The sequence below is a fragment of the Prionailurus viverrinus genome, chromosome C2 (genome assembly GCF_022837055.1).
Source record: "Prionailurus viverrinus isolate Anna chromosome C2, UM_Priviv_1.0, whole genome shotgun sequence".
Classification (NCBI taxonomy): Eukaryota; Metazoa; Chordata; class Mammalia; order Carnivora; family Felidae; genus Prionailurus; species Prionailurus viverrinus.
The window spans coordinates 68,493,716-68,510,359 of NC_062569.1; the positions used below are offsets into that span (position 1 = coordinate 68,493,716).

At 36.3% G+C, this 16,644-nt stretch overlaps 1 protein-coding gene across 11 annotated transcripts in view; it reads left to right on the forward strand.

The window, feature by feature from the left end:
• The window catches only part of NAALADL2 (N-acetylated alpha-linked acidic dipeptidase like 2), a 1,352,594-nt gene extending 1,347,853 nt beyond the window's left edge, over positions 1–4,741 (forward strand). For all 11 annotated transcript variants that reach the window (XM_047875457.1, XM_047875456.1, XM_047875458.1 and 8 more), the window contains one exon: positions 3,183–4,741. In XM_047875457.1, the coding sequence (XP_047731413.1) occupies positions 3,183–3,381 (199 nt within the window). In that variant the 3' untranslated portion in view covers positions 3,382–4,741. The remainder of the gene's footprint in view (positions 1–3,182) is intronic.
• The last annotated feature ends 11,903 nt before the right edge of the window (positions 4,742–16,644 follow it).

Consider the following 16,644-nt stretch of genomic DNA (forward strand, 5'->3'; position numbering starts at 1 on the left):
CATTTTATGAATACTATGGGAATGGCAGAAGGGAAATCTCTGTTACAAAGAGTGTTCTAATTCTGGAAATAGATCCACATTTTTCTCAGAGTACAGCTTATGGCCAGAGAATTGCACAGGACCCACTGGCCACTCCATTTGGAAGATATTTTTTTCCTCCCATATTCAGGGACTATATGTTTCTTGATACAAATTTATACCTGAATTCAAGAATATCTGGAATCTAGAAAGTACCTTTCTTTCACTGCTCTATTTAATTCATACAATACCAAGTTTACTCATAGGCACAAAATTCAAGGATTTTGGATTGCATTAGGGATAGTTCTCACTTTGAATGATCTGTTTTGAAAAATTCATTCAAATAGGCTCTTCCGTTTAAGGATCTTCTGCCCCACTGCCACGCAATATGTAGTTATTGTCAGCTTAAAATTTTCTACAAATAAAGAAATTTAAGACAGTTTTATTCTTAAATAGTTAATACTTAAAATGCAAATTAAACTGGATTGATGTAATTTATACCAATATTATTGAGGATTTACTAAGTTCCTATCACTACCCTAAGCCGATAAAAATTTAAGTAAATTAAATGACCATGACTGAAGATCTTCTGTGTTCACAACACTAAATCAGACCTGATAAAAAACATATTTCCCAACCCTGATATGGAAAGCAAGGATGTCATAGCATATCCTTGAAATATAGGGTGCAGGGTCCCACGGCAGAGAAGAGACACTGAAAAGGTGGGGAAGTCAATATTATCAGAGACTACTTGGACACACAAGGAAAAGAGATGATCTGCAGGGTTCTGGCATGAAGGGTCATGTAGATTCGATACACCACAGAGTGCAATGTGAGAAGTTCAGGAGAGGCTGAGGTACAGGAATTTTGATGAGACAGGAACCAATAATCCAGAACTCTGTATAAATGGACGTTAGTGCTAGGGAAAGTATAAACTAATTAAATCTGTACTGTGGCCCTCACTTTGTCTCTCAAAATTAACTATCAGTGTGTAACTCACAGCAGTGTCCCCTTTTGTGTGGACTAAGTGCTTCTCCAGACTTTATATTACAATGTGATCATTTGAAAATCACATCTACCTTTCGCTGTTTTTTTTTTTTTTTTTTTTTTTTTTTTTTTTATGCCTGGAAGCAAAAGTGTGATTACTTAGCCTGGTATGGAAGGGCCTCTAGGGTGGCCAGACCTTGCTGTCCAGCTCTTCTCCTAAAGCTGCCGACTCTGGACGTGAACACTGGTCATACAGAAACACCGGCATTGATCCACTGGGCGTACCAAGCTGTTTTTTAAGTGTGTACCTTTGTGTATGCCATCCCTCCTGCATAGGGTGCTGTCTCTGCTTTCTACCATGTTGTAACTGTTGATTCAACATGAAATTCAAATATTCTCTATTATGAACTTTTTTCTGACCTTTTTCCACGGTAATCCTTCATCTTGTATCACTACCCCTCCTATTTCTAATCTGACAATTAGACAACTGTATTTTAATTATTTATATCTGCCTCTCTTATTTGACTATGGAATTTCAGCTACTTTGGACTGGGAGTAAGTCAAATGATCTAATAATCCACAGTTTTCTGCCAAAATGCATCTCTTTATATCTGTCAATGATAAAAGGGACCACTTGAGATTTGCCCAAGGCCAAATTCTTCTTCCTAAGAAATTTGAATACATTTCAGGGCAACATTGTATTATATACCCCACACTTATGAGAAGATAGCATTATAAATATCAAATATACACAAAAGAAGAGAAAATAGTATAACACATCCCATTATCCATTTTCAACATTATTAACTAATGGTTATGCTTATCCCCCTCTATACTATCTATGGCTCTAGTCTCCTTTTTCCCCTGAAATATTTCTAAGCAAAATCTTAGACATGATAACCTTTTGTTTGGAAATATTGCTGTATCTATTTCTAAAAAATAAGGACACTTTTTGAAAGCATTCTGATGATGCCATCATTACACCTAAAATATTAACAATTCCTTAATATTAACAAATCTTCTATTAGTATTTAATTATGTACTGCTTCTTATTTTTTAAACACTTTGGGTAAAAACCTAGGAGAGTCTACTTTATGACTGGTTGACAGGTTTCTTTTGGTCTAAAGCAATATTCTCAATCAGGGGAAATTTTGCCCTGTAAGGGATAATTTTGGCAGTCCAGAGACATTTTTAGTTTTCACAGCTGCCATGGGCTGAAGGTTTGTATCCTCTCAAAATATAGGGGTTAAACACTTAACCCCAGTGTGATGGTGTTTGTAGGTGGGGCCTTTGGGAGCTGATTACATTAGATTAGTTCATGCAGGAGGCCTTCCTGATGGGGCAAATGCCCTTATAAAAAAGAGAAGACACAGGATGTCTATGTGTGTACATGCACGAAGGAAGGCCAGATGAGAATGTAAACAGGAAGAGGACTCTAGCCAAGAACCCGACCATGCTGGCACCTCCATCTCAGACTTAAAGCCTCAGAATCATGATAGATAAATAAACCTTTGTTATTCAAGCCACTCAGTGTATGGTATTCCATTACAGCAGCCCAGACTGATGGAGGCAAGTAAAAGACAGTGGTACTGGTATCTAGTGGGCAGAGACCGGGATACTGCTAACCATCCTGCCATGCACAGGACAGCTGCACAATAAAGAATGATCCAGCCCCAGATGTCAATAGCGCAGGAATGAGGTTTAGTCCAGAGGTTTTTCTGTCACCTATTTTTTTATGGCAGTTTGCTTATTGAATATACTGGATCATTTGTCCTAGAGAGTTCTCCACCATTTGTATTTGCTAATGACACATTGTCATATCATTTAACATATTTCTCTGTCTCTCTTGTATTTATTAGCGATTAGATTTAGAAGCTTCATCAGATTCAGATTCTTTTTTCTTTTTTTTTTTAGCAAAACTACTTTATTTTGTTTCATAGATAGTACTGTATATTGCCATGAGGGAGCTATATAATGTCTAATTATCCCTCATCACTGTGGGAAATTTGATCAACGTCTATATCCATTAATTCATTAGCAGTTGGAGACAATATTGTATTTTTATAATTTCTTCATTTACAGCAAATGTCACTGTTTCTTGGAAATTTTTATTATGATGTTTGATATGAAAATAACATTGTGCATGAAGCATTTACACATTCTGTATTTGTTTTTAGAAATATCCTGTACCACCTTGATGGGAAGACAAGCCAGTTTTCAATACTCCTGGAGGCTTGGGAGCACTGCAAGTTACTTGCATCAAATGAGACCATTCAGGAAGCCCTGTCAGAGGTGTTGAACAGCATTAATTCAGCTCAGGTTTACTTTAAAGCAGGACTTGATGTGTTCGACAGTGTCTTGGTTGGAAAGAACTGAGAAAACTCTCAGCATTTTAAGAAGTTTGTTTACAATTCCTCAAGCAAAAGCTCTAACCTAACCAGATTTTCTGACATTGAAGACTTTCCCCCCAATGACTTTTTTACAATTCCAAAGCTATTATTACGTTGTATTTTTAAATGTACATATAAAAGAGCATTTTGCACATTTAATATTTTCTTATATCTACATCTCTGAATATGTAAAAGCAAGTTATTGAAATAATACCTAAGGTTTATCTATTAAAAAGAAATCTGCTGTATTTTTATATATATGAAATATTTGGGGGGCAAAGTTCCAAGAAGTTCTGGACAATCTTCAATTCTAGGGATAAACCATGTAGGAACAGAAGTTATTCCCTATGTTACAGCTATTAATGACCTAGTTTCTGTAATAGAAATGGAAAGTTGATATGGTTTCAGATTAACTTCACTAATAAGTATTCAATATGAAGAATTCAAGTATTCCGACTGAATGATTGGTCGACCAAAACCACTTTGAATGTTTCTATTTTATGAAATGAAGTGCCTGTTCATAATACAACTAGATGTAGTAATACACTGGTTATGAAATTGTATTTTTTTAAGTATTAACGAAAAAAAGAGCCATAAACATTCCAGGGGAAAATCTCAAAGTAGCTGCACAGAGCAATTTAAATGCAAATTTTTTCCTAACAACTTATAAGGTGACTAGCTTTGAAACCCCTAATTTGCCTCAGTTGATTTTGTAAAAATTACAGGAGTGATATATGTCTTATGAGGGAGAAAATATTTCTTATTTCTTCTTCTGTTCGTTCTGTAGGAAGCACTGAAACCTAGCTACTCTGAAATGAAAGCATTTTGCATTGTTCTTCCTACCTGTATCTCTTCTGAAACTCCTTCCTGGAAGGCAGTTTTAACAGAATACCATGTAATTTCCACAGGAAAGTAGCAAAGTTTTCTTTGAAAACCCCAACTATCTTAAAAAGCACCAAACTGCTGTTTCTGCCACTGATACAAAGGACTCACAATGAAAGAAATAGCTGTTTGATCAATGAAAAACTTCTTAATTCTGTGAAGAAACTTTTGATATTTTTCCTTCTTTATCCTTCATTGTGACTAAGATGCAAAAGTAGAAAATATTCATGCTTCTAATTTTATGCAGAAAATACAGTGTTACTACAAGAGTGTGTCTTTCCCACACTTCGATTCTTCTCTCATGTGGAAAATGAAGTTTTTCATGTTGACACTGTCATGGAATGGCCCTAGCATCCACTATTCCCCAAAAGCCTACAATTCTTTCTATTGGATGACAGTTTAAACTGTGAGCTTCTCTTTAGAAATGTTCTTCTGGTATTGAATAAAGCGATGCCTCCTAGGAAGCATATCCTCAGCATATTTTATGTGAACTGTCTGTACCTAACACTGCACTCAAACACACTTCCCATTTAGATACAAGACAGAACAAGATTCCAGACAATGCTTGTATGTCTAAATGACAGACATTTAGATACATTCCAGACAATGCTTGTATGTCTAAGTCTCCGATGTTTATGGATAAGCATAAACCTACTCTTCATTTCAAAGAAAGCGACAGTTGAGGGGAAAGAATTAATCAGTATTGATTAATTGATTTATAGGGGTCAGCTGTTGCTATCATAAGTAATGTGTATAAGCTTAAGGCAAAGAGGAGAATTGATGTAATTAGCTAGATAATTCAAGCAGAAATCCATTTTCATATGAATTGCCTGTGTGACCATATTTTTAAATGACAAATGAAACTACCTTACAATGTTTTTTTTTTTAAACCAATGTACTTGCTTGAAAATATTTCTCATGTTGAAGAGTATCTACAGGGAAAGGTTCCAAGGAGCAGTCACCGGTGAGCCTCAGCATCAGCTCCCTCTCTTGCTCCACAGAAATTAGCAGCAGAACAGAGGTGAGAAGACACAGACATGTTTGGGGCCCAAAAAGAGAGTGTTGATACCAAAGGATCTCCAGCATTTTAACCAAACTTCGGTGTATTCATTCCAGTTCTTCATTTGGAGTTGAAGTTACTTTAAAACAACATTTTGGAGTTGGCGCTGAGTTTAAAACAAACAAAAACAAATAATTATTACTTTTGTAGTTTATCATTTAATTTCTCAATGTTTATTCATTTTTTGAGTTAGACATGGCATCAGTGAGGGAGGGGTAGAGAGAGAGGGAGACACAGAATCCGAAGCAGACTCCAGGCTCTGAGCTGGCAGCACAGAGCCCGACGCGGGCAACTCACAGACCGTGAGATCATGACCTGGCCGAAGTCTCTCAACCGACTGAGCCACCCAGGCTCCCCCATGGTTTATCATTTTAAAACTCAATCTTAAACTCACCCCCTTAGTCTGTAAGACTGTTGAGAGCACAAAGTATATGTTTGTACATTTTGGTTTAAAGATTGTGTACCTAGGTAAACCACATTGCATAGATAAAAATCTCAATATTAGTATCGCCCTTCTAAATTATGTGGTATTTGCTATTTGAAAAAAAAAAAACCTAAACGTAACTATGTATTAATGTGTTTTTATTAGTCTATTTAAGAGATGACGTGAAGAAAGTATTATAATTAAAACAGATGTCCACTAATTCTATAGATGCTGCTTTAGATCTTTGATTGCAACAAACCTCTGACCTAGACATCATTGCTAAATTTATTATATCATTTTTATTTCTTTCCCTAACAAATCCAAGTGAATAAAATCCTATGCAAGTTAATAACAAGTATTTTGGTGAATTGATAATAGGTTTAAATTGTTGCTGAGATATCTGGGTGCCTGGTACCTCTCACAATCCTTCGTACATAGATTTGCACCAGGGCATGAGTCACAAAGGGTTATTCTCCCAAGAAAATGTGGCAGATGTTCGCCACTTAAATTTAGATTCAGGAAGGGTTCACATGAACTACTGCCCTTTGTGGAAAAGCAGAGATTCTTGAGGCAAAAGAGCCTAAGAGACATTCTGGTCTAAGCCCTAGGAAGTTCCCTTCAGCCAGGGAAAGCATCATCACTCCCATCAGATAAGTGAAGCCAGAGTGATTTAGCAATGTGGATATAGTCACATGTTTAGTTAAGAGCAAAAACACTAAACTAGAAAGCACTGGAATTTAAGCTTCTCTGCTTTCTCATGCGGTATATCCAGCTCATTCCCTGAGGTGCTAAGGTTATAAAAGATCTTTTCCAGTGCGTTCTATGTAACTAGCCATTCTACCAGATGCTATATGGGCTGGAATCACTGCTTTTAATTAAGAACTAGTCATTCTCTGACTATACATGATGAACAAAACTGTCCCAGGGAACCCAGGAAAAGGACACTAAGACTGGGTAATGGGGGAAGTGGGGAGAGTCTCTCCATGACACCGTAAGTCAGGAAGGAGGGCATTGAGTAAGAGCCCTTTATGAGAGGACATTTCAGCTCTTTATTAAATCAGCAGTCTAAATAAGTGTTTCTCAAAATGTGGATTTGGGGAAGTGAGGCTTAGGAATATTCATTTTTATGAAGATTGCCCAGATAATACATATATACACTGAAGTTTAAGAATTTCTAATCTACACCAACCCTGGGTCTTAAGAAAACATTACTTGGTAATATATCTACATAAAATACAGAGTCACAATAACAGGAGGGACCTAAAGCTTTGCTATTAAAGGCACCATTAAAAACAAAGACAGAGAGAAACCATTGTATCTCTCAAAAAAGGATGCAGACACAGCTAATATCTGTGCTTCCTACATGTCAGGCACTATTAGAGACTTTTTCATACATTTGTTTCTTCTAATTGAACCCCTACAATAATCAGTTTTAAAAATGAAGCAATTTGGTTGAGCGACTTGTCCAAAATTCTATATCTAATAAAAATGGCTCAGGTGTCTCTCTACTGGGCCCTCTGGTATGCAGTCCTGTGTTCTTCACACTGAGTTCTGCAGAAAACATCACAAGAATCTTTTGGTTTATAGAAAGTTGTATAGCTGCAACTTTTAATGTATTTCTGTACAACTGATCAGACTATGTAGCCTGCCACTTTACTGGTTTAATTAAAGAGTTTGAAGAAACAAATACACCCTTCCTTATGATATTTGCCCACCCCAGCAATGATGGACTTGTGTAGATAAATTAGACGGTATCTATAAAAGCATTAAAAATAAGTGTACACTTATAAAATATCATGGCAACTAGATGTAACATAGTAAAAATGATGAGAAGCCACATATTTCACAATTTCCTCCTCAAAATGCCTGTATAATTTCACTGAAAAATAAAAAAAGAGCAGGTGCTGGGATTTACAACCACAGTTTTATATCATCCTTAAAGATGGTATAAAAACTAATTGACTTTAAATATATATATGTATATATATATAACTAATTGACTTTAAATATATATATATGGCATACAATAAGTTTCCCCTATTGAAAAAAATAGGTGCACAAAAAGAAAATAAACAATGATTTGTTACCATCTGCCTAATAATCAATCCACAACTTTGCCTCAAATGAAAACTATAATTATTTGCACAATAAATTGGTAGACCTAGCCAACAGTGTTCTCAAGAGACATTCTGTGGAATGTGTAATTAATTACTTCAAAAACTAAGCTTTCTCTGAGGGTAGCACATTGTCATCTCACTGGCTTAATAGGCTATTTAAATGTGCCTTCGCCACACACTCCACTAGCAGAAAAGAATAATTTTAAACTGTCAATCCATGTGTTGAGCGGAAAGGAAAATGGACCCACACATTCCAATAAACATATCAGCAACGTGACTGTACCATCACAAGATCATGGATGTAACCCAAGGGAGAACTAAACAACGTGATATTTGAGAAAAGAAATACTCTGCTTAGCTGCTAGTGAATCTGTATGTCTTGTGTAAGTTTAAAAACCTCAGCATCTGCTACTCTGAAAGATTTTTTAAAACTTCATGGCGTTCTGAGAACCCCATCAATTACAAAACACTTTTCAGTTAAGTGAGTTTGTTTTATGCAGTTCAGAATTACAAGTGACAAGAATTTGAAAGGACAGTTGCAAAAGAAATTTTAAATGTAGCCTTTTCTGGTTATCACCATATCCACTCAATTTTCTGTTTTCTCTTTCTAGATATACTCTAGCAATGGGATTAGACTTTTTTTTTCCCCCCGAGAAAGTAATTTTAGGATCTATTCATCTCAGTATATATTTATCTGTTAATCAGCCACTTTTATTTCCATAATACCTTTCAATTATCCTTGGAAGATATACACTGAAGTGCCTTTAGCATACCTAGGACTGCCAAGAATCTTGATACTTTGCTTATTATGAGATGACATATTTCTTAAAGACATTTATAATCTCATATTCAGATTGCATCTAAATTTACAAAGCAAAGGATTACATCGAAGGCACTCTGAGCAGCATTCAAGAAAAAGGAGCTGCTTCAAAGTTTAAAACGTTTCTCATTATTTTATGTTTGGACTATATAGTTAAGTAATTTTCTGTAACCAGAGTGGTAATTTTGATGTTTTCAGCCAAAATCCAATCATGGAAGCCAAAGAAATGCATGGCTACTCTAATTTCTTAAGCAGGATTCTGTCAAGAATTAACTCAGAAGCAGCTGATTCAGTGCCTACATCTAGACAGAGCTTTAATGAGGATAGACAGAGCCTAACAGTGTTCTGTCTACTTCCTTTGATGTTGTAAACCAATAAGCACGGAGGTAGCTTTTCTCAGAAGGAAACAGATTTTATTTCCCAGGGGCTAATTAATATGCACCACCTCAGTCCCCAGAGGACTGCACAGGTGCCTGTACTATGCCATATGTCATGTGCTAGATTCCAGCAAGCTCAAGAGATTAATATACGATCATTATTATGAATTATTATGTTGCATTGAAGTTAATGTCGGTCTTTTGTTCTAATTAAAGTACAAACTTGGCATCTGAATAGAAGCTTAGCTAGAGAAGAGAAGTGAAGTTAGAGTCTCTGTTTTAATGAGCTACATACATTTTTCAATCAAAATGTGTAATTATTTAATTATCTGGTCTGCTCAGTAAGTATATAATTCTTTCCTTAAAGGATCTTTATTCGATATGTTACTCTGCAGATGAACACTACTTGGAGTGTGTTTTGTCCTTTGAAATTCTTGGCCATTGTCAAATCAGGCTTTCATTATATATGCAGGAGTGTTTTATTTATATTAATAATTATTATTTGTTTATCTTTATGTCAAGCTGCTGCATATGGACTACCTTACTCTGAGAGTCAGAACAAAATGTGATTACTCCTCAAAGACAGTTTTATCATATCTGTTTAATAAGAAACAGACACACAAACAAGCAAACAAAATATTTTACCATACCATTGCAAATTGTCTGCAGGAAGCAAAATGCCCAGATGGTTAAGTGTAGCTCGTATAATTATATTCCAAAGATGTTATAAATAATTCCATTTAGAAGCTGAGATAGGACTCTATTAGGTGATTTAGTGTTTACATTTCACACAGAAAGGTTTAATGGCAAATATATCCCACACATTTTAACTTGCTACTTGGAGAATATGAATAGATTGTATTCAAAGAAGAAAAAAAAAAGGTTTCTAGGACACTCTGAAGGACTAGTTTGTTTTATAGACCTCTAGAAAAATCAGCACATCATTTTGATACTAGTTTCATATTATGTATTTAAAATGTTAATATATACCATGCATTTTTAATCATGTCTTCAGTGTAGCAATATTTAGATATATAAAATGTTATAGTAAATAAATTTTCTCAACTGTATAATAGTAAAAAAAATTATGGCCTTTAAGAATGAAGATGAGCAGGGGAAGATTTATAAATTAACTTGGGATAAATTTGGAGGACAACCTCTCCAATTAAATTTGCTTTGATTTAAAACAAATATCTCTCAAGGGGTATCCCCATTACAAAATTGCACTAAACTATTATAGTGTTGAATATTGTTCAAAATACTTTGATTATCATCTGTGATTCAGAAATCTTTTTCTTCATAGAAAAGAAAAAGATTCATTGTCATTGTCTTTGCTGTGATTGATTTTTAATGACATTGATTTAAAGGCACATATCTGTGTTTTTTTAAGTACTATATGGGGTTGAATGTCTAATTTCTATAATGTGTAGATGCCCACAAGGAATTTAGTGCTCTTTATATTTAGCCCAAGTGTGATCTCAATTTATTTGACAACTTTTTAATGGATTACTCCCATGACTTAATATGCAGCTTACTTAGAAAAGTATATTGTGGTCTGGAGTGACAAAAAATTGGTTGGAATACCACATCCATTAAGAATACGAGTGAATATTTTATATTTCAGTCACTTAAATGTTTGTACATCATTGAAAACATAGTACTATGAAGTAAAGGCATCTTTCAAGAAATATGTTCTGCTTCAGAAATGCAATGAGAATGTGCAGTAAAATGGTAATATTTAAAATGCCCACTTAAAGATATTAAATATAGGTGCAAAACATTGTTCTACTGTGTTTTGTTATGACAAGATATATAGTATTTTAAGTATGCAAAATGGATATTATTTATTAGCATGTATAGGTGCTAACTTATGGATTACCTTTATGTAGTGAATATCACAGCCAAAGAGGAACAAGCCTTGCTTGGAGAACATTCTACAAGGTTTTATCTTGTTCATTTTTGTCTTCCATTCTTTTTCAAACATACAGTTCTCATGCTGGGCCATTTAGGTTTGCAGATTGTGACAAGTTTTAACATCAAGTAACAGTATTTCTATCAGCTCCCGTGCGAAGAGTTTTGTTTCCTCAAATTAGCTCAAAAGAATGCTGTCAGTTATCACACAAAAAGTGTTCTGTATTCACATGAGGTAGCAGATTTCACTCATTTATTCGCTCAGCAAACATTTACAAAGATCCTAGTCTAGGTCAGGTGCTGTATTCAGTGCTAGAGGTATAATGATGATTAACACAATATAATAATGATATTAGCACAATTAGCAGCTTCTAGGACTGCACAGGATATAACACTTCAGTTTAAGTGATGACGGGACTAGATACAGAGGTACCCATAGATAATGTAGGCTATTGCAAGGGTATTGACAGAGCAGAGCTATAGCGTAAAGGCACCGTATGTTCGGGATACATGCCTATCTCCGTGGGCTTTTGTTAAGGCTCCTTTGGACTAAAGACGAGTGTTTTTTCTCCAATATCCTTGCTACACAATAGCTAGTATTTATTGGGAACTCACCATCCTGTCAGGTACACACACACATGCACACACACAGATATAAAAATTCAAAAAACACATTCTCAGAATAATATATTATTCTACTCATGATGTAAAATTAAAATATACAAATTTGTATGTTTTTCATGGGTATGTATATATGTATTCAAAGTATGAAAATATAGACTAAAAAAATAAATACCTAATTTAATTCACGGTAGTAGGCGGGAAACAAGTGCTAAAACACTTGTGTTTTTACACAAAAAGAAATTTAAGCAATGCAATAAAATAGCAAAGTGGTAGATTAGATTACTTTTCTTATTACTTGTCAGTTTGGATGGTGGATCTCTGTGTTTGTTGTGAAATTCTTACTTGCCTTCTGGATTAAAAATAAAATCCTCAAAGTAACATAAACTCCCAATAAGATAGTCTGATCCTGGAGCCCACCCTTATAACCACTAACCTAAATGCCTTTCTAAATGACACAATTTTATAAGCACAGTCTGTTTCCTCTCCTTCCTCAACTATAGTAACCTTATAAAGGCAGAGGCATTCTTATAAGGCCTTCTGCTATCCGAAATGCTCACTGATATAAAGTCAGCACAGTTACAGTTTTTACCCAAACTGTTCCTCTTCAATGCTTTCCTATCTCAGGAAATACAGTGGGCTCTCTAAAAAGTGGGAATCATCTTGGATCCTTTCATTTCCCTTACTCCTTACATCCAATCTATCAGCTAGCTGTGTTGGCTCTGCTGTAAACCATGGCTGAAGCTACACACTTCTCCTCTTCACTGCTACCATCCTATTCAAAGCCAACATCTCCCCACCTGCCCTGCGCTAGCCAGTGTGAGTATTTCAAGCCAGGGGCATTTTAAAACAGGAAAATGGTTACAAAATTATTAACAGGGTTAATGTAACAAAAACATGAATGTTTCTTAGAGATCGGTGACTTCAGGAAACTGCTACTGACTAGGGCTAGGAAATCTGTGATAATCCCAGGAGCCGACATTGTACTGATGATTAGAAACTTTGTTGCTGCTTGTGATGGAGCCACTGAGCACAGAGCTTAAAGAACAGCCACAAAAATTCATCTGAAGTCTGGGAGCCCGCCTCACACCCTCTGCCTCTCCTACCAGAAGCAGGAAAAACAAAAATCTTCCATACTTTTTGGACTTAGACTTCCTTGCAAGTGCCTCTCACTGACAGATCAAAATGGAATCCAGCCAGCGCAAGAGGCTCTGAAATGTGTGTTTATCCTCCTAGCCCCAGCATTGTGGGGGAGGATGTGGGTGGGTTGGAGGTGGGGGACAGAGTCCACACAGACCATGGCTACTATGGTCTCCAAATGGGTCATTATTCTCCTATGAATAAATAAGTCAATGACCTCTTTTATCCACATGTTTCAAGATCTCTTGAATTTTTCCCCAGTCCATGGATGTCGCTTACCCACAAAATCTATAATAAAATACAGTAAAACCTTGGTTTGCGAGCATAGTTCAGTCCAGAAACATGCTTGTAATCCAAAGCACTTGTATATCAAAGCGAATTTCCCCATAAGATAATGGAAACTCAGATGATTCTTTCCACAACCCAAAAATATTCATATAAAAATGATTACAAAACTGTAATATAATACAAAATAATAAAGCAAATGCAAAATATAAAGAAAAGTAAATTAACCTTCACTCCCCTTTGAAAACCTTCGTGGCTGGTGTGAGGGAGACAAGAGAGAGGAGGGTTATTGTGTAGGACGACTTCCACTATCACTGATGGAATTACTGCTATCTACTGGCTCAATGGAATCTTTTTCTTTTTGTGTAACTTTAAGAAGGCACCTTTCCAATGACACTTGGTTTTGCTTCCTTTTGAGGATTTCACAGAAACGTGGCATTGCATTGTTGTTAAATAGATTCATCACTCGCACTGCTACACCCTTCTTCGGGTGGTGCTTTTCTACAAAACTTTGCACAATTTCCCACATTTTGTACATCTCCCTAATCTCATTTGAGGTGAGGGATTCCTCTGCCTTTTTCTCCTCCTCCGCAGCCAAGATCTCCTCCATAACCTCTTGCTGTTGCTCCTGATCCATCAGTTCCTCAGTGGTCACTGCAGCCTGAGACTGATCCCAGAGAGATTGGTTCCAGAGACAGAGAGAGATAGAGAGAGAGACCATTGGCTCAGTTGTGATCATATGACGTCTGGTCTCAAATACTACTCTTATTGCAAGACATCGATCGTTTATCAAGTTAAAATATATTAGAAATGTTTGTCACAAAATAAGTTACAATCCAAGGTTTTACTGTAACTTGGAAAGGCTTTAGTGTAATAGTCCTATACCACTCCATAACCAACAAAATGGCTAGCCCCAATGCAGAGCTAAGAGAGAAAAGACATGTAAACATATAGCAGCAGCAAAGCCTTAAGTCTTATAGTAGAGGCCTAAATATGATAACAAGAGAGCAGAAAGTAAAAGTAATTAAATCTTGTAGAACCCAGGAAAGGTTTCTCAGAGAAGGCAATATTTGCGGCTGAAGCATAAACAGAGGTCCTTCAGAGGAGAGGAAGAATGGCATTGTCAGGAAAGCGAGTAGGACGTTCAAGTCACACAAGAGAGAAACACAGGACTTTCTCATAGTTTTCTGCTTTGAAGTTTCTAGTTTTTTGTTTTTTTTTTTTCGTTTTTTCTTCTCGGCTTCAGTAAAGTTCGTGATGTTTAATTTGTTTTTACATTTATTTTTTAGAGAGAGACAGAGACAGAGCACAAGTAGGGGAGGGGCAGAAAGAGAGAGAGACAGAATCAGAAGCAGCCTCCAGGCTCCAAGCTGTCAGCACAGAGCCCAGCCAGGGGTCGAACTCAGACCATGAGATCATGACCTGAGCCAAAGTTGGACACTTAACTGAGCCACCCAGGCACCCGTTCATGATGTTTATATTGTGTTTTTTGTGAGAAAAGCAACCTGCAGACTGCTTATTACTTCAGATACCATCTGATACTACAAAATACTAGGGGCACCTGGGTGGCTCAGTCAGTTAAGCATCTAACTTCAGCTCTAGTCATGACCTCACAGTTCGTGGGTTCAATCCCCGCGTCGGACTCTGTGCTGACAGCTCAGAGCCTGGACCCTGCTTTGGATTCTGTCTTCCTCTCTCTCTGCCCTTCCCCACTTGTGCTCTGTCTCTGTCTCCCTCTGTCTCTCTCAAAAATAAACATTAAAATAAAAATAAAATAAAATACTTAAGTTGGCTACTATACATAAGCTACACACTGAACAGATTTCCATCAAAACGCAGAAGGTGGTTTCCCATTATCTTCAGCATAAAATCCAAATGCCTTGGACCATATCTGAGATCCTTCATGCACCTCCCACTCCTTCCGTTCTTCTCTGCTCTTGCTGCTTCTCCCCCTCCCATCCCATTTTCTAGCCAAGCGGGAGTGCCTGAGTTTTCCCATGTGCCCCATCCTCTCTCATGTCTCATTGACCTATCACCAGCTTTCATTCTTCCATCAAACAACCCCCATTCACATACATATGATGCACATCTCTTTTTTCCAAAGTAAATCTTATTAATAAAGTAATCTCAATCTTACTGCCTTTGAAAAATTATTCAAAACGGCCTCATAGCACATGATTTTATCACATGGGGTTCTTCTGTTTCCTGAGATCTGATGAATCAATTCTTTATTGATTCTGTGGGCCGTGAATTATGCCCATAAGGTTGTCTTTGATTAAGCCACTCAGAGTTGGTTTCTCATTTTCTTCAAAACAAAAACAAAAGAAAGAAAAAATAAAGAACAAACAAAAAACTCCTCCGCCACCAGATTCCAAGGCAAAACTGATACAAACCCAGAAAGGTGGGGGGAGGGGGAAATGAGGAAAAGTAACATTGTATTATTACCTGCAGCTTCAGCTCCAAATCTTTTTGCATTTGAGCTTCATAGCTATACTATGGAAAAGTTTATTTCATGTTTTGGGGCTGTATGAGGCAGAAAATTTTGCTCTGCCTATTTAATATTAAAAACCCAACTGCTTAACATTTGAGTCCTCCTCTGTTTGTTTCAAATATGTGGTTAACCTCTTGCCTCCTTTCCCCTTTCCTCTCAGAGGATCATCTCACTTCTTTCTTCCTCAAACATAGAAACATAACTATATTCCCTTGCAAAATTTCCTTCTTCCTTCCTGTAATGTTAGAGCAGTCTTGCATATTCAATCCCATTTAAGAAAAGGCAATATCAACAATAACAACAAAAATCAACAGCCTTTCTTAGATCTGTATCTTTCCTCAGGTACTTACCACTTTTGCCTCCCACTCACAATTAAAGTTTTTTTCAGAGTTGCTAAATATTGCTATGCCCTTCCTCTAATCTCTCAGGTATGCTTCATTCCTTGACAATCTGACTTGTGTTCCCATTACTCCACCAACATAATTTTAAATAATCACAACATAACCTCTCTAAGCAAGGTGAACTATAATTTATTGTACAAACCAAGACACCTTTTAAAAGGTAAAAGGATGCATTATGAATAATTATGCTGGTAAATCAGGAGTCTGGAATATCTGGTTCAGGAAATACAATCAGCCTTTTATCTCTAAGGCATTGTGTCCAATGAATATGCTTCAATTTTCATCTTTTATAACTCCAGTCATATTCAAATCTTTTGACATTTCTACTTTCTTGGAATAATAGTTTCCCTTTGGCTTCCATGGAACAGCATTTATTTGTCTAGTTTTTTTTTTTTCTTTTTCGTTTTCTTTTTCTTTTTTTTCTTTCTGCTAAGCGTTTTCTCTCTTTCTGGGTTGCCCTCCCTTATTTTACATTAAATGTTAAATTTCTGAAGGTTCGGTCCCAGGTGCACTTCTCTTCTCATGATACTTTGTTGAACATCTGGAGATTATATCTAAGCCCATATCTTTTAAGAAAGCTATTTGTAAACAACTAATAAATTTCTATCCCCAACCCAGATGTTGCCAGAAATACTTCCCTCGCATTCTTATCTGACTTCAAAAGCAGCTGAATTCAACTCATGAATACTGCTTTTATGATATCTTGTTTGTTTCAGTGAC